The sequence below is a fragment of the Odocoileus virginianus genome, chromosome 13, assembly GCF_023699985.2.
Source record: "Odocoileus virginianus isolate 20LAN1187 ecotype Illinois chromosome 13, Ovbor_1.2, whole genome shotgun sequence".
Classification (NCBI taxonomy): domain Eukaryota; kingdom Metazoa; phylum Chordata; class Mammalia; order Artiodactyla; family Cervidae; genus Odocoileus; species Odocoileus virginianus.
The window spans coordinates 46493828-46512914 of NC_069686.1; the positions used below are offsets into that span (position 1 = coordinate 46493828).

The window sequence follows — 19087 nt, forward strand, 5'->3', positions numbered from 1 at the left end:
AATACTGTTTCTACCAGAAGAATATGCTGATAAAAGCATCTGTATTAAAGACAACCCCATTAACAAAATCATAGCAGGTAGTTTAAAAGCTTCATTAGTATGAAATATGAGCAATTTAGGACTACTTAAGGTGTTAACAGTACTACCGCTTCAGATTTCAAAGTACAATTAGTTACTTCATTTATCATTTTTGATACAGATCACTGGAGAGCTGAGACTTCTCCTTAGCCAAGTGGACTTTTCTAGTTCCACTAGTGAATTGAGGAATGAAGTTTGAACATCTATATCATTGCAAAATATTAAGTCAAACCACCTTTTCTAATGTGCTAGATAGTCACCACCTAAATTATTACTTAAAATAATCTCTATTATTTTCTGCATTCAATTTATATTTAATAGGCAAAGATACTTATTAAAAATGATTTTTATTTTACTTTTTCTCTTAGAGACTAAGCAAATAATATACAATATGTGTTATTGTTGTGCAATATTATTAGCATAGTGAGTTTTATTATTTATAAAATATTATATCTCATTGCATATTTCTATCATTATTAAGGTTTAAAATAAACAGTCCCAGAAGCTCCTTTTTCTTCATTCTTCATGCATTTTGGATATCAAGGTTATATAACTCTGTATTTTCTCTTGTTTTTATAAATCATTCTCAAATCCATTATTCTTTATTTCTTTAATTACTTTATTTCCTCTACGGTCCATTTGTTGTTTTTTCAAAATTTTTAGATAAGTATCACTTGTTAGATTTTTGCTGTTCAATGGTAGTTGGAAAAAAATTGATATCTAAAAGCATATTGCTATAGATTGTCATTGTATTTTAATATACATTCACATGTTGTTGTTCAGTTGCTCAGTCATGTCTGACTCTTTGACTGCAGAATGCCAGGCTTCCCTGTCCTTCAATATTTCCAGCAGTTTGCTCTAATTCATGTCCATTGAGTCAGTGATGCCATCCAGCCATTTGATTCTCTGCCGACCCCTTCTCCTCAATCTTAACCAGCATCAGGGTCTTTTCCAGTGAGTCAGCTCTTAGCATCTGGTGGCCAAAGTATTGGAGTTTCAGCTTCAGTATCAGTCCTTCTAATGAATATTCAGGGTTTGTTTCCTTTAGGATTGACTGACTGGTTTGATCTCCTTGCAGTCCAAGGGACTCTCAAGAGTCTTCTCCAGCACCACAGTTTGAAAACATCAGTTCTTTTGTGCTCAGCCTCCTTTACGGTCCAACTCTCATATCTGTACATGACTATTGGAAAAACCATGGCTTTGACTATACGGACCTTTGTCAGCCATGGTGTCTCTGCCTTTTAATGTTGCCTGGGTTTGCTATAGCTTTTCTTCCAAGAAGGCAAATGTGTTATAATTTCATAGCTGCTGTCACCATCCACATTGGTTTTGGACCCAATATATTAAGTCTGTCAGTGTTTCCACTGTTTCCCAATCTACTTGCCATGAAGTGATAGGACTGTATGCCATGATCTTCATTTTTTGAATGTTGAGTTTTAAGCCAGCTTTTTCCACTTCACCCTCATCAAGAGACTTTAGTTCCTCTTCACCATCTGCCATTAGGATGGTGTAATCTGCACATCTGAGGTTATTAATATTTCTCCTGGCAATCTTGATTCCAGCTTGTAATTCCTCCAGCCAAGCATTTTGCATTATTACTCTGCATATGTTAAATAAGCAGGGTGACAGTATATAGCCTTGAAGTATCCCTTTCCCAATTTTTATCCAGTCCATTGTCCCATGCCTGTTCTAACTGTAGCTTCTTGGCCTGTGTGCAGGTTTCTCAGGAGGCAGGTAAAGTGGTCTGGTATTCCCTTCACTTTAAAATTTTTTTTACAGTTACTCTGTTCCACACAGTCAGAGGTTTTAGTGTAGTCAATGAAACAGAAGTAAATGTTTTTCTGAAATTCTCTTGCTTTCTATGATCCAACAGATGTTGGCAATTTGATCTCTGGTTCCTCTGCCTTTTCTAAATCCAGCTTGTACATCTGAAAGTTCTCGGTTCATATACTGTTGAGGCCTAGCTTAAAGGATTTTGAGCATAACCTTGCTAACAAGTGAAATGAGCACACCTGTGTTGTGGTTCACTTAAGAACGCTTTCTTATCTCTCCTTACTATTCCTTGGAACTCTGCATTCAGTTGGGTATATATTTCCCTTTCTCTTTTGCCTTTCACTTATCCATTCACATGCTTCCTATAAAATGAAATAAGTATTGGGTCAGTGTAGAATCATTATAGATCTATAAAAATAATTGGCTCATCACTAAAATATAAGTAGAGCTGAAAATTCATCTTATTATTATGTCAGCTTGGTAAAAAGGAATAAATCAATTAATCTTTATTAGTTTATATAGGAAACAAAGGTAATCATTTCAAAGGTTCAAGGCAAATCATAGTATGTGAATCTATGTAAGAACAACCACCAGTTATGGGAAATCAGCAAAGAATGTGGTAGATCTCCCTGATGAGAAATTGTCCCAGTTGAGCCTATTTCACACTTCAAAAATGACGGAGCATGTGACAGGTTTGATTGAACATTTAAATCCCATTAGACTATCTTGAATTCAGGAGATTAGAAATAATGAGCTGCACTGGTATTTTGAATTTTCCATAGAGCACTATTGATATATAGCTTTCATCATGTTTTGTAATTCTCATTGGATTTATTGCACTTCATACCAGTGTTTGAACATCCAGCAAATGTCATTGCATGTCCTAGAATAATAAAAATGTTATAAAACTGGGATATTTAATGAACTTGCTGGATAAGATTGTAAATTACTTAACATCATGCTACCAGCCTTAATTAGAACATTGGGCCTAGTAAATTCAATGGAACATCTTTATAGAATGCGTAACTCTGATTAACTGACTAATATTTGTTATTGCTACTACACAGGAATAAGGAAAATTAATATGCCAATTAGTTAGATAACTCTTATGGGTGTGTTTTACATTTCTTTTGGAAGAATTATGTTCCTTGAAATGGCAACAGTTAGTTCCTTGCTTTTAAGAATTTATATATATTTTTTTTATATATCTCCTTACTTTTAATGGTATAATCTTTGAGTCAATAATATAAATTAATAACTGTTTATTTGATTCAGTTGGATAAAGTATTCTTGAAAATGAGGTAACTATAGAGTTGAAGTGAAATTTAGAAATTAGAAAAGAGATTTCCTGGTTTATGTGACCTTAAAGTATTAGAGTCTATGACCACACTCATGACACACCCATTTCTTTTCTGTCACTATGAATTCTCTCATGTGTCTCACTTTGCAAAATATTAATTATTATTTATTGTAAATATATATTTACTGATATATAATTGACAGATAACTGGTTAAAATGTATAGCGTGTTGATTTAATATTTTTTATATTGCAATATGGTTACTACTGTAGTGCTAGTTGTTACATCACATAGTTATCATTTCTTTTCTTAGTGGGAACATTTAATATCTAATCTATTGTCATTCAGTTGCTAAGTCATACCTGACTCTTTGCAGCCCCAGGGACTGCAGTATACCAGGCTTCCCTGTCCTCCACTGTCTCCCAGAGTTTGCACAAGGTCATGTTGATTGAGTCGGTGATGACATCCAACCATCTCATCCTCTGTCATCCCCTTCAATCTTTTTCCCAGCATCAGGGTCTTTTCCAATGAGTAGGCTCTTTGCATCAAGTGGCCAAAGTATTAAAGCTTCAGCATCAGCATTAGTCCTTTCAGTTAATATTCAGGTTGATTTCCTTTAGAATCAACTCTCTTTGATTATAGTATTATTGTCTGTAATCACTATACTGTGCTCTTTTTGGAAAGACAGACTTCAACCATAATCTGCTACTTCAAATTACTTGAGGGGATAACTAACATGATACTAACCAATATGAAACAGCAGCATTTATAAATCAATAATAACATGTTGTTATAATATTTATTTAAACCATTGATATTGAATTATATGTGATTTACTTTTCCTGATTTTTATGTTTCTTTTGTTTGCTTTTCTGCTTTGCAGGCAGCAATTCCTGCCAACTAAATAATGGTGGATGTTCTCAGCTGTGCTTACCAACATCTGAAACTACAAGAACTTGTATGTGTACAGTGGGATATTATCTCCAAAAGAACCGCATGTCATGTCGAGGTATAAGGTTTTGAAAATCTTATTTCTGATGCATTTATTTCATCAATACAGATTTTAGGCAACCAGAGCCAGCTTTATCTTTGTTTATTGAGATTACCATATAATTTTTTATTCTTTATTTTGTTAACATGATGTGTCACAGTGATTTATTTATAGACATTGAACTATCCTTGAATCCCTTGCATAATATACCTGATCATGATGTATGATCCTTTCAACATATTGTTAAATTCAATTTGCTAACATTTAGTGAGGATTTTCACATCTATGTTCATCAGCGATATTGGCCTATCATGTTTATCTTCTTGTGGTATCTTTGTCTGGTTTTGGAATTAGCGTGATGCTGTCCTCATAGAAATAATTTGGAGGTGTTCCTTCCTATGGAATATTTTTTTGGATAGCTTGAGAAGGATAACGAGATCCCTAAAGTGGCTGCTGCCAGCCTGTCAGTCCCCAGGGGCTTCCCAGTTTCCTCCTGCCTCTCAAGGAGGCTCTCCAGGATCCCCAAGTGGATCTGACCCAGGCACCTTTCAAACTACTGTCTCTTGCTAGTACTGGCAATTTTTGAGATTTTATGTGCACTCTGCAAAAGAGAAGCCTCTGTGTCCTGTATATCTTTGGCTCTCCAAAACAAGTTCAGCTGGTTTTCAAAGCTCCGATTTCTGGGGGCTTGTCTGTAAGGGCAGGATCCTTGGACTGGGGCACCCTATGTGGGACTCAGACCCTTCACCCCTGAGGAAGGACCCCTGTGGTTGTGATCCTCCTCCTCCCAGGGAGTAGGTATGTTTTCTGACTGACAAGACCGTGTCTCTGCCCCTCCTACCCATGTTATTGTGATTCTTTCTGTAAATATTTATAAAGGAAAAAGTGGAAAATCTTTTCTGCTAATTTTCAGAATGTTCTCATAAGTAGTTGTAATTTTGGCATTCCTTTGGGAGGAGGTAAGTTCAGGGTCTTTCTACTATGCCATCTCAATCCCCTCTCCTGCCAATGGAATGATTTCAACATTAAATATTCATTTTGCTTTTGTTTTCTTTTAAATTTAGGTATAGAGTCATTTCTTATGTACTCTGTTCATGAAGGAATCAGGGGAATACCTCTGGAACCAAGTGACAAAATGGATGCTTTGATGCCTATCTCAGGAACTTCATTTGCTGTGGGAATAGATTTCCATGCAGGTAAATAGCTTTTTATTTATAATTTATGTTTGATGTTTTGATTTATTAAACATGATGGAAATAGGACCTTTCCATCTGTACTCTGATAGTCAAAATGAGGAATAAGGAAACAAATCAGAAGTGAATTTCTAAGCCTTACACAAATTGCTATAAATAAGTTTTGTCCTAAAAAGTAAAATTTTTCTAACATATGGCAATATAAAAATGACATATTTGTCACTTGGTTGCTTTGTTTTTACTTTTTTATTTTTCAAATGGCATATTTACTTTTCTCCAATGATACATATTAAAAAAAAAACACTTTAGCTTACATACTTAAACATTTATATTTAAAATATTTTTCAGAATGTGATTATCTATTCTAATACAGGTAGCAGCAAATGAAAGTGAAAATGTTAGTCCCTCAGTCATGTCTGACTCTTTGCAACCCCATGGATCTTAGCCCACCAGGCTCCTTTGTCCATGGATTTCTCCCCGCAAGAATGCTGAAGTGTGAAGCCATTCCCTTCTCCAGGGGATCTTTCCATCCCAGGGATTGAGGCTAGGTATTGCAGGCAGATTCTTTACTGCCTGAGCCACCAGGGAAACCCCAAGAATACGGGAGTCCAGATAATTGAAACACTTATAAATGCTAAGCCATTCTGTATTGCTTCTCAATACAGTAGCTATCATTTTAGTCAGAGTTTAACTTCCCTTTTTGTTTTAGCAGTGAAAGAAAGATTGAACACTACCATTTTTCTGTGCCTAATAACAAGTATATGATGGAGGGGGCAGTTCCCTGGTGGTCTAGTGGTTAGGATTCAGCACTTTCACTGCCAGGGCCCAGGTTCAATCCTTGGTTGGCAAACTGAGATACCACAAGCTGAGTGTCAAAGCCAAACAAATGAACAAAACAAATAACAACAAAAAAAAAGTGTGTGATTGGGAATTGATGGTAGAAACTGTTAAATCTATTGTAGGATATAAGTTGTTTTTTCTAATTGCTAAATTCAGATATAGCATAAGCATTGGATATACTTCTTTTGTTAATATTAATATTTATTATTATATGCTTGAAGGATTAAATTTATAAAAACAGATTTTTCCATCTCTCATCCAACCAAGTCTTGTGCTTCTTGAGTTAATGTCTCAGTGTTGAAGATATAATTCATGTTCCCAGTATATTTTTTATATGTGTAAAGGCAGTTTTATCTAATATTAAAATAATCCTTCTTTGACCTGTAATCTTTACAAAAATAAGCATCAGTACATGAGCTTCTGATATTAAGCCTAATTTTCCTTTAGCTTTTACATGTTGTTCAATCATGTGTTAATAAAATGCATGGCTATAAATTTAAAAATTGCTAGGAATTTTCACAGATGAATGAAAGATGGCTTTTCTTAAGATCAGTTGTACCAAATACTTTGAATCACAAAGAGGCAAATTTCCTATGTTTTTTAAATGGTTAAATGATTTTTCCAAATATACATAGAGAGATATAGCATATTTTATTGATTGATATGCTAATTTTGCCAAAATTAGTGTGATTTTTTTTTTTATCAAACAAGGCTCTTTGATCCATTCTCATTATTTGTGGAATGCTCACTACCCTGCCATGTATAATCTACCCTGCCTTTATTTACAAGCATATCTTTCTTTAGAATCTTATTAATAGGATTTAATAGATATAAAACTAAGAAAAACCTGAACTTCTTGAAAAGTGTATTCATATAAGTATATGTATTTTTACTAAATATACATAATCCCATGTTTTAGCTGGTATCACATATTTGATTCTTTTAAAAACTCAATGATTTTTTAAAGTATTTGATAAATTTCCAAATCATATGTCAAATAAGCCATTTGGTCAAATGCTCTGATTAGATCATTAGTAACCTCTTGTTCCTTAAGGGCAAACTGATTATTTGTATGAGTTGAGTTTACTCTCCAGAGTTTTATAATGACCCTGAGATGTTGAAGTTTCAAATAATATGCCATGAAAGAGGTAATTTTATTTGCAAAGAATAGTATTCTCCCTATTTCTACATGTGCGCTAAGTCACTTCATGTCCAACTGTTTATGACCTCATGGACCATAGCCCACGAGACTCCTCTGTCCACAGGATTCTCAAGCCAAGATTACTGGAGTGGGTTGCCATGCCCTCCTCCAGAGGATTTTCTGAACCCATGGATCTAACCCCTTTCTCTTATGTCTCCTCCATTGACGTGCAGATTCTTTACCACTCCTGCCACCTGGGAAGCCCCAGATCCTTAGTAACTACTGATATTTTGTAATAAACATACTTCATATCAAAATAGTTTTTCAATAGAACAATTGCTAGTTATTTGTTAAAACTTTGTGTTCTTCATATTGTACCTGTCTATATTTTAAAATTGCATTCTTAGAAAGGAAGTCTCTTTAGAAAATCATTTTATTCTAAATGTAAAAGGATGTTAGCATTTGGAATAGTCATGTGAAATTAAAATGCTTAATAATCTATTAAAATTTCTGTTAATCAGAAAACAGAGTTAGAACTTGCTTGGAAATCAAAGAGGATCAGACATAGGGGCCAATAGAACCTATGGTGGGAAGAGGCCAGATTTTAGCAACAGACAACTTGGATTCTACAACCAGTTTAAACACTTAACAAGTGTTGACCTTGGGTACATTGCTTAATTTTCCTGAGGCTGTTTCCTCACCTTTGGTGGTATGAGAATATTTAGATCACTTTGTGCAAATGTTTCAAACAGTGTTTGATACACATAGGTACTTAGAAAATAGTGATAATATCATAGAAATCAATAAATTTCCATGAAAAACAGCAAATTGTAGAAGTTAGCATATGTGATAAATATCTACAAACCTGTTCTGCAAACTATATTTAAACTTCCAGTTAGCAAAGCTTTTGTTTTCTGGGTTTTTTTTTTTTTTTTTTCTGTTCAGTTATCTGCATCGATTAGTAGTTGTTTCTTAATTTTTTGGGGACAGAAAGAGCAAGTTAGTAACTTTATCTAGTGAAAATGAACTTAATGATAATGAATAATATGTAGAGCAGATATTTAAAGATTAAATAGCATCACCATCTCTTTGAAGTCATTAAATATAAACCTAGGAGGCTAGACAGTGCCTGATGGACCATACTTAGACAGTAAACCAACAGAAAACACTAATGATGATGGTGGTGGTGGCAATCTGACCAGGAGTTTTTGACCATGTTTCCACATACCTTTGGTGCTTCCTTCTACTATAAAATCTGATCCTTTCATGATTGCATTTTGTGAAAATGTATTAGCATCAGAATAAGTGTCAGAAACTTGATTCATATCAATATCACTGTAGACAGCATAGAAGCTCTGTGGCTAGGCTGAGTGAAGATGCTTTTGAGAGGAAGGAAGGAAAATAACTGAATTGCCCCAGAGAGATTAATAGAAAAAATAATTTTTGATACATCAATCCCTATTTTTTTTAATCAAGACTTTTATACCTAATCATAGGTTCTTCCTCCAGTAGTTCCCTATGCAGACATTCTATCTCCTCTTCTTTCATTGATTGTATTCACTTCAGAGACATAATTTCTACTTTTAGGATCAAAATAAAGATGACAAAATACAAGGGCACAACAGCCTCTTATTCTAAACATGATAAGGAAATGGTGTGAAAGAGGATTGCTTGTCAAGTATGACCATGATAACTTATATAATATTATTTCACTACCACAATTCTCAGGACTAAATATATGCTCAAATCCATACCTTTCACAAGGATTAACATATCTGAATCTTGCTGGGTTTTGTTTGTAATGAATTAAAGTTTTCTGCAGTGAGTGAAAAAATTTCTTTCACCAGATGAAGCAATTCTGGATACTACCCACAGAAGAAAGAAGACCCTGTGGCTATTTCAAAATGTTCAAAGCATTCTTTATCACTTCACTGGAAAAGTCCCATTCCACTGGGGGAAAAAAAAAATATTCAGCTTTGAAAATCCTGGCCTGCTGGGTGATATCCCTCCTGATGAATGAATACTGCATTTGATGTTTTAAAGATATATGTTAATTAGGGGAAAAGCCTTCATAACAAAGCTCACTGCTCCAGTTCAAAATGTGATCTTTAGTAAGCAATGCTCTATTCAATTTCCCCACCCCCACTTTGGGGATATTCATGACTTTTTCATAATAATCACATAATAGGATATTACTTAACTGGATGAAATTCTACTCAGAGCATAATCATTTACTGAACTTTTCCAGCATACATTCTTTTTCCATCTTTTATCTCTCTTGTTCAAATTGGAGTTATCCAACTCAGTGTTAGCAAATGTTGATTACTATCTGCTAGGAGTAGTACATCACAGCTAAGTTGCTGTGGGGGATAAAGATAAACAAGAAATAGTTTCAGAAGTAATGCATGAATGGATGATCAGTAGGATATTTTTTTCTTTTTTAAAGAGAGCATCAAAGAGCCATTATTGGGATGTCATTGCTTTACAGTTACTATGGGGAATATTCTAATGCCTTTTCCCACCATCACATAGTGATCTGGCTATTAAGACAATACACAAACTGACAGAGTATACCATTATACATCTATTAAAATCCAAAGAATATAAAACACAAAGGCTACATCCTAATGTAACCTATAGATACTAATATAAACTGTGGACCTATCAGGGTAGGTTCAATACTTGTAACAGATGTACCACTCTTATTTCAGATGCTGCTAGTGGAAGAGGCTGTGAGTGTAGGAAAGGAAAGGGTATATGGGGACTCCTGCTCAAATTTGCTGTGAATTTAAAACTGCTGTAAAAATAAAGTCTATTATAAAAATACACAACATTGAAAGAGAATATGTGACATGATACTGTTGCTGTATTTACACAGTTGAATGTCATTTATTTCCATGAAAGACTTTCTTCTTAATAGTCTCATATCATTTATATCTATCTTTGAATGTTAAAATGAACTTTTGACTCAATCTAGTGGCATTTCTCATGTTACAGAGAAGGAAACAAACCCAGAGAAATCAGGGGAGGGAATAGTAATGGAGTGTCCTACTTTTAATTCTTCACGCTATGCCATCTTGCATTTCTAACGTCTTAAACACAGTCTTACTTAGACCATTATTGGCACTACTTGATGAAACTAAATTGCAGTTCTGCAAATTTACACTGATAGAAGATCATGTTTTATTTTGATTTATGTAAAGAACCACATAGCTTTAAATCCATTTCATAATTGAAGCAGGTGACGCTCAAGTGAGAGGCTCATTTCCCTTTGCCGGGAGGCTTAGCAAACAGCTGTTTACAATTTTTTTCTAATAACCATTCTGTCACCAACCAAGGCCAAAGAAGAATTATAGAAAGAATTCATTTTATGTCAGTAACAGCAATAACTTAAGAAATACAATACTGTTGCTTTCAGACATTTTTTTCAATTTTATGAAAACCATTTCCTTGGCAACAAAGTGAATTTTTAGGGCTGGTTCAATTTCTTCTTGCTCTTCTGACAGTGAACCAATACTATTTGTGTTGTCATTTCAAATTTGCTTCAAGACTGTATTTTCAAATCATGTGAACAGTTTGTATGTATTTGTAGATAGTCAAGTCCAGTAAATCTTTCAAGACATATAATACCAACTGCCACAGAAAACAAACTTCCCAATACTACCAGGAAACAAATATAACCATACATAGAATAAGTCATTATAGGTTAAACAAATTATTGGAAGTAATTCACAAAAACTTTTTGGATAATTTCTGAACTCAGGCATAAAATACAAAGCAAAAGAAAGTAACCTTCTTTTAGGCATCTGGAGTTCTCAATAGGTTCCCTGAAATCAAAAGCTCCAGAAGATTCACAGTGATGACCTACTATGATGAAAGCTTTTGTCAGTCAGCTTATTAAGGGTATATTATTCTGCTATCAAAAGAGTAACAAAGTTTCATGAAACTTCTTTCTCAGGCAGTTAGCATTCCTCATGGAAGTGAAAGGTCCCAATACCAGCTTTGTACTTACTCACAGGAGTACATCCAATCTATTTGAACACCTCCCCCCGCGCCCCCCCCGCCCCAGTCTCTCTGTGCTTCTGTATTTATTTTTAGCTTCTCAAGACCCTTTTCAGCTTAGGATTCTCTTCAGGTATCTCATATATTTACATCTGATACGTTGATGTCTTTCCTACTCTTTTCCCTGTCAAAACTGAGTTTTGAACCCTATTCTCAAAAGATCTGGTTACACTAATTCATAACAAATTATTAAGAGTGGCTAAGAAATTGACAAGTTACCTTACTGGTATGTTTGAACACAGCACTGTATGTTAACCAAATATTATAAATCCAACAAAAGCAAAATTAAAGACATGTAAAGAAAATATGTTTAGTAATAGGTCGATATTTTGAATATTTTTCAAATTATTTCCTACTCTGTCTCTAAGATAATAGATTGGCATCTATTTAATTGTGGAAACTGCTGATAGATCAAATGATAATGTGGAGGTCTCTTTTAGCTTAGGTGCATTGATATCATTAATATTATTAAGTGTAACTTTAACCTAGAAGTGTTTATTTATGTCCCCCATTTTAAGAAAACTGAGGACACATTAGTCCATTTTCCTTTTTGATACCCTTTCTTTAAAAATACATTTAAAAGCTATAATTCAGCTTCTAAGATTGTTGGCCATTAGTTTTTAATCAAGTAGACAACTTTCTAGTTAAAAGAGGAAAAAAGAAATTATTTAATTGATTTTCTGACTGGCCATAAGCAATGGATGATCTTTAATTCTTTTTTTCTCATTTGGTTTTATTCTTAGCCAGGGGCAGTAAGAGGTAAGTAGATCCTTTTTGGGAACTTAAAAGGAAAAATGAACTAATTATTTCTATAAAATTCTTACTATTTTTAGAATATGGACCTGGCTAAGCTAGAAATCCTAGAAATGGAACTAATCACTCACGGTAGATTAGGAAGAGGATGAAATTAAAATAGCATCCTCAAAAATCCTTATCATTTTTTAAACACTTACTCCATTATCATAGTTAAATTTGGAAAATTTTATGTGTTTATGCAATGTAAGTGATCAAAATAATCTGTTAAGGAAGACAGTATTTGCTTTTCTTTTCTTTTTTTCTTATTAGTTGGAGACTAATTACTTTACAACATTGCAGTGGTTTTTGTCATATATTGAAATGAATTAGCCATGGATTTACATGTATTCCCCATCCTGATCCCCCCTCCTACCTCCCTCTCCACCCGATCCCTCGGGGTCTTCCCAGTGCACCAGGCCCGAGCACTTGTCTCATGCATCCCACCTAGGCTGGTGATCTGTTTCACCCTAGATAATATACATGTTTCGATGCTGTTCTCTTGAAACATCCCACCCTCGCCTTCTCCCAGAGTCCACAAGTCTGTTCTATACATCTGAGTCTCTTTTTCTGTTTTGCATATAGGGTTATTGTTACCATCTTTCTAAATTCCATAATATGTGTTAGTATACTGTAATGGTCTTTATCTTTCTGGCTTACTTCACTCTGTATAATGGGCTCCAGTTTCATCCATCTCATTAGAACTGATTCAAATGAATTCTTTTTAATGGCTGAGTAATATTCCATGGTGTATATGTACCACAGCTTCCTCATCCATTCATCTGCTGATGGGCATCTAGGTTACTTCCATGTCCTGGCTATTATAAACAGTGCTGCAATGAACATTGGGGTGCACGTGTCTCTTTCAGATCTGGTTTCCTCGGTGTGTATGCCCAGAAGTGGTATTGCTGGGTCATATGGCAGTTCTATTTCCAGTTTTTTAAGAAATCTCCATGCTGTTCTTCATAGTGGCTGTACTAGTTTGCATTCCCACCAGCAGTGTAAGAGGGTTCCCTTTTCTCCACACCCTCTCCAGCATTTATTGCTTGTAGACTTTTGGATAGCAGCCATCCTGACTGGCATGTAATGGTACCTCATTGTGGTTTTGATTTGCATTTCTCTGATAATGAGTGATGTTGAGCATCTTTTCATGCGTTTGTTAGCCATCTGTATGGGAAGACAGTATTTTCAACAATGAAGAAGATCTGGGTTTGGGGATGTAATATGGACTCCAGGGGGTGGTGAGGACAAGGAGGTGTGGTGTGCTGCAGTGCATGGGTTGCAAAGAGTTGGGCATGATTTGGAGACTGAGCAATAACAAAATGAATGCAGAGGAGAGTTGATTGCTTTGGAATGCTCAAATTAAATTATTCATTAAGTACTCATCTTTGGATTTTTGCCCTTGAAATTCATATAAGTCATGATTGAATAACCAGTAGTGAACTAATCAATATTAGATCCCTGATGAGTTCATAATGAGAACTTTAATTATGTTGTACTTATGGTTGGAAAAGATAATTGATAGGCACTATTAGGGCATAGGATTTGGGGGAACAATGATAATATGGTTACCACTTGTAGGATTACCCCTGATAAACTTAGGAGCTGAAGGTTAATGATACAGCCTCATCTGAGAGAGAGTGGGGGAGATGATGATAGTGATCACTGTCATCGTCAAAAGGAGAATAAGAAAATTATCATCTCTTGATGTTTATATTATTTTTAAAATTTTATTTTTATGTTTTTAACACCAAAAACATTTTCTGTTAGGGTATAGCCAATTCACAATGCTGTGATAGTTTCAGGTAAACAGTGAAAGAACTCAGCCACACATATACATGTATCCATTCTCTACCCAATCCCCTTCCCATCCAGCCTGGCACATAATGTCGAACAGAGTTCCATGTAATGTTTGTGTTATTTATCTGTTGCTCTATAACAAATTACTAAAATTCAGCTGCTTAAAACAACAAAAAAATAGTATAGCATCTATGATATCCCTTAGGTCTCTTATGAGGTTGCCTTCAAAGTATTGGCCAGATGTGTGGTCTCATCAGAAGGCTCAACTAGGTAGGATCTGTTTCCAAATTATCAATGTGGTTGATGGCAGAAATTATATCCTTGTGAGTGTCTGACTGAGGGTCACAGCTCCCCACTGACTATTGACATTAGTTTCTTGTGATGAGTGCCTCTCCACAGGACAGTTTAAAACATGATGTTTGCTTCCCTTAGAAGTAATGATAATAATAATAAAAGAGAGGAAAAAAAGCACACAGAAAGTATTAATAGAAGCCAGAGCTTTTGTAACCAAATATCATAAGTGACAGCCCATCATTTTAATATATTCTATTTACTAGAAGCTAGTTACTCAGTCTAGCCCACATTCAACAGAGCGGACTAGAGGAGGGAATGAATATCAGATGATGGGAATCACTGGTGGTCACATCAGAGGCTGCTTACAACAATATTACACAGTTTTATCCATATTATCTCTATACATTGTTGTCTAAAAGGTTAATTTTGATCGTCAGTTTGGATTATCCATGAGGCGCCTCTACAGACAGCTTCTGAATTCTGGTTTAAACCAATTGAGGGTGAATTAATATGAAGAACCAGGATCACAGTCTTGAATCTTTTACCTCTAATAAATAATAAGCCTTGGATACCTGGAGAAGTGTTCTAGGCAGAGAAAAATAATAAGGCCTAAGTAAACTGTCAAATGCTTTACAGAAGGAATGGGACAAAGCTGAATATGTGTATGTGTGTGTGTGTGTGTGTGTTTACACACATATACACATATATATTTCCTAATGTGTGTGTAGATATATATACACACACTCATATATGTGTATATATGAGTGTGTGTGTTACATATGTATTTCCTAAACCATATTTTTCTTTATACTACCATGCTAGGGTAAGATATAAATGAGGAAAGATTCCAGAAGCACTCAAGAATGAATGTGTTTTCAAGAACAACAACCAATGTATTATATTTGTCAAAGGCTCAGAGATATCTGGCCATTCAGTGCCTTGGGTTCAGAAAGCCAGGCTGGGGACAGGTGATAGTTTGTGGTCCTGGTACTAATATCTGACTTAGTAGTTCTATGATAGTGGTTCTCAACTGGGGATGATTGTATGCCCCAGATTATATTTGGTAATATCTGGAAACATTTTCATTGTCACAACTGAAGGGATGCTTCTGGCATCTACTGGATAGAAGCCAGGGTTTCTGCTAAATAATGCATAAGACAGATTTCCACAATAAAGAATGATTTAACTTCAAATGCTAAGTGCCAAGGTTGAAAAATCTAACATATATTTTCAATGATTTTGAAACGCACTTCTGATGTAATGCCACTATCCATGAAGGTAGCAGACCTAATGTTTTTTTTCACTAGGGGACTGTTTGTTATCTTAGTCATCTTATTCATTAGTACCTTGTTTTTCATATCATGAATTTGCCAAATTTGCTTTCTACAAGGATTCCAGAAAAATTCTCCAGCAAAATCCAGAAACTCATGATATCAACTTTTACAGTTTTTTACCAGTGTCTAGAAAAGTCTTCATTGTGATAACAACTTACACTAAATCTTCTACTGACAACTGTCTGGCACCAATGGCTTCTAAGAAAAGCTCTTTCAAGAAATTGTTTAAAGATATCTAGGACTGTGTAGGGGATACAGAGGTGTATGACACCCACAAAATTATGAGGGTAGTTGCCTTCTTCTTGGCACCAATGCAGGCTGCGTATTGACTGATGTTAAATATACTTAGAATGAGTTCTGTTGTATCCAGTGTTCCTGTCTAGAGTTTTGTGTCTAGGTAGGGAGCTCCAAAATACTTGGCAACAATTGGCAGTTCTTTATGCTTACCCACCATGGGACACAGAGCATCTGTGCAAATCTTCAAAGGATAGCATGTTATTCCCTGTTGTTTGCTGTGGATAAAGCTTTCTGTCAGTGATGATTAAAATATCAAAATAGTGATGATTAAATGAAAAGGTAGACATCCACCAGTTCATCTAGGACTATGCTGGAAAAAAAAAAAAGCCTGATCTTTAGAATTTTGTCTTATTTATTTATTATTTAATTTTATTGAGGACTGAATGAGAGGGGCTAGGTGTAAATCAAGTGGGGAAAAACTCAGATGCAACCAGAAATGGAACTTTATAGTCAGTATAATAAATACTGGAATAGATTACTTACAAGTTATGAGTCTCTGGCTCTGGAGGATTTTAAAGAGTTAAAACAAATCACTTCTGAATCATGATTTCTCTGGGTGTCTTTCAGCTTTTTTTTTTGACAATTCAACTTCCAGTATTAACAGCTTCAACAGTAACAACCTGTAGGCTATTTTTTAAAGCCATCTATTTTCTTAGTCAACAGTCATTAGAACCTATGTGAATAGAATCAGAATTAGGTTTATGTGATTGAAGCACAGAAAGTGGACTATTGTGAATCTATTCTTTTCTTCAGGGGGAAAACAAAAGAGATGTTCACAGAAGAGATTCTCTTTGTGTTCCTGCTTTCCTTACAAATTAAATATTAAGATACTAAAAATAATTGATGATTCCACAGTAACTCAAGGTTCTCACTATATGTGAAAAGTTATTTTCTAAATCCTGGATAAGAGGATTCCAAAATTTCATGTTACCTATGAGACATTATGCTGATTATAAGGAAAAAGAGCTAAGATTTATTGGTGACTCATTCATAACCTTATTTAAAATGTGACTATAGACTTATATTTGTTTCCATGTAATGTTCCCCCTTAATACTATTTTAGTGATAAAACAAGTGATATTTTTGAGCTTGACTCAGACTAGAATTTATAGATGCAGTAAAGAATTACAATGAATGTATTTGCATACTGTTTACAGTGTTAGCGTGAAACCCTATTAACTCAAAATAGTGATGATTAAATGAAAAGGTAGATATCCATCAGTTCAATCATCATTAAACATTATTGAAATGAGTTTATGCAGTAATAGTCCTTAGGTCAGCAATCATTTATTGATGGCAGATATCAAATTTTAAATATTTTTATTTATTAATTTTTTTTCTAAAAAAAAAATTTAAATTTTAAAATTTAAAATTTCTAAAATTTATTAATTTTTTTTCTAAATTGTACATAATGGGGAATTTGGAAAATTAAGAAACATGGAACAAAGTTGAGACAAAAATTACTACACCAACAGCAACTGTTAATATTTTGGAGTATTAACAGTCTATGTTTTTAAAATAGAAATATCTTATTTTGATAAAATGTTACCTTAAACTTTTTACTTAATATTTTAACATGAACACCTTACTATGTTGTAATTAACAATCTGTAAATACTATTTTGAATAGAGCTACATTATTTATCATATGGCTTAGCACAGTTTGTTTTTTTTTTCCTTTCTAATATTTTTGAAAGTTCTGATTGTTTTAAGGTTTTGGCTGTAAGTCTTTTTCAACATTTGTGATAATTCCTCAAAACACACTTTCCTTTTTTTAAACAACTAATAACTTTTTTGAGATATAATTCACACATCATAGAATGAATACATTTAAAGTGTATATGTCAGTGGTTTGGAGTATATTTAAAAAGTTTTACAGCCATCACCAATATCTAATTTTAGAACATTTTCATTGTTCTAAAGGAAAACTCCATACTCAAGAGTAAGTCTAATGTTTCTCCTAATTTACTGAGACAACCACTAAGCTACTTTCTGTGTAGATTTGCCTATTCTGAACATTTCATATAAATGGAATCATCTGCTATATGGCCCTTTGTGATTATTTCTTTCACTTAGCATAAAGTTCATACATTTTGTAGACTCAGTACCTAATTATTTTTTACCAAACAATGTTATATTTTATGAACATATGACATTTTATTTATCCATTCACCAACAGATTGTCATTTGAGTTGTTTTCACTTTTTTTTACCTAAAAATAAGCTTCCAGAAACATTCATATACTCATTTTGGTGTGGATATTTTTTTTTTTTTACTTCTCTATGATATATACCTAGAAACAAACATGATAGGTTATATAGTAACTTTATGTTTAAACTTTTGAAGAATACCAGATTGTTTTCCAAACTGTTTGAAATGCCTTGCATTCCCAGAGTAGTGTGTGAAGGGTCTAATTTTTCTACATCCTCACCACGACTTGTTATTATCTTTTTTAAGTAGTCATAAATAATATCTTACTGTGGTTTTGATTGCATTTCCCTGAGACATAATGATTTTGAGCATCTTTTGATGTGATTATTGGTCATCTGTATATATTGAAAAGGAAATATCTGCTCAGGATTTTTGCCTATTTTTTATTTTTTTTTAATGTTGAGTTCCTAGAGTTCTTGATTTATTGTAGATAAAATCCCTTATAAAGTATATGATTTGTTTTCTCCATGGTATGCTTGTCTTTTCACTTTATGATATATTGTGAAGCACAAAAGTTTAAATTTTAATGAAGTCCAATTTTTTTGTTGTTGTTTATTGTGCTCTTGAGGTTCTTAGAAAACATTGCCTCTAATTTAATTCTATGTTTCCATTTCAGGGTTATATTTTAGCTTTTATACGTGGGTCAATGATCTATCTTGACTTAATTTTCACATACGGAGGATAATATCCATGTGGACTTACATATTGTTCAGTAACAAAATTGTGTCTGACTTTTTAAGACCCCATGAAGTGAAGCACACCAGGCTTCCCTGTCCTTCCCTATCTCCCAGAGTTTCATATCTATTGAGTCTGTGATGCCATCCAACCATCTCATCCTCTGTCATCCCCTTTTCCTCCAGCCCTCAATCTTTCCCAGCATGAAGGTCTTTACCAATGAGTCAGCTCTTTGCATCAGGTGGCCAAAGTATTGGAGTTTCAGCTTCAGCATCTATCCTTCCAATGAATATTCAGGGCTGTTTTCC

At 34.2% G+C, this 19087-nt stretch overlaps 1 protein-coding gene across 1 annotated transcript in view; it reads left to right on the forward strand.

Annotated features, from left to right (window-relative positions):
- LRP1B (LDL receptor related protein 1B) overlaps positions 1 to 19087 on the forward strand; it is a 2064747-nt gene that overhangs the window by 1445321 nt on the left and 600339 nt on the right. The window contains 2 exon segments of the mRNA XM_070476260.1: positions 4034 to 4159; positions 5206 to 5337. Coding sequence (XP_070332361.1) covers positions 4034 to 4159; positions 5206 to 5337 — 258 coding nt within the window.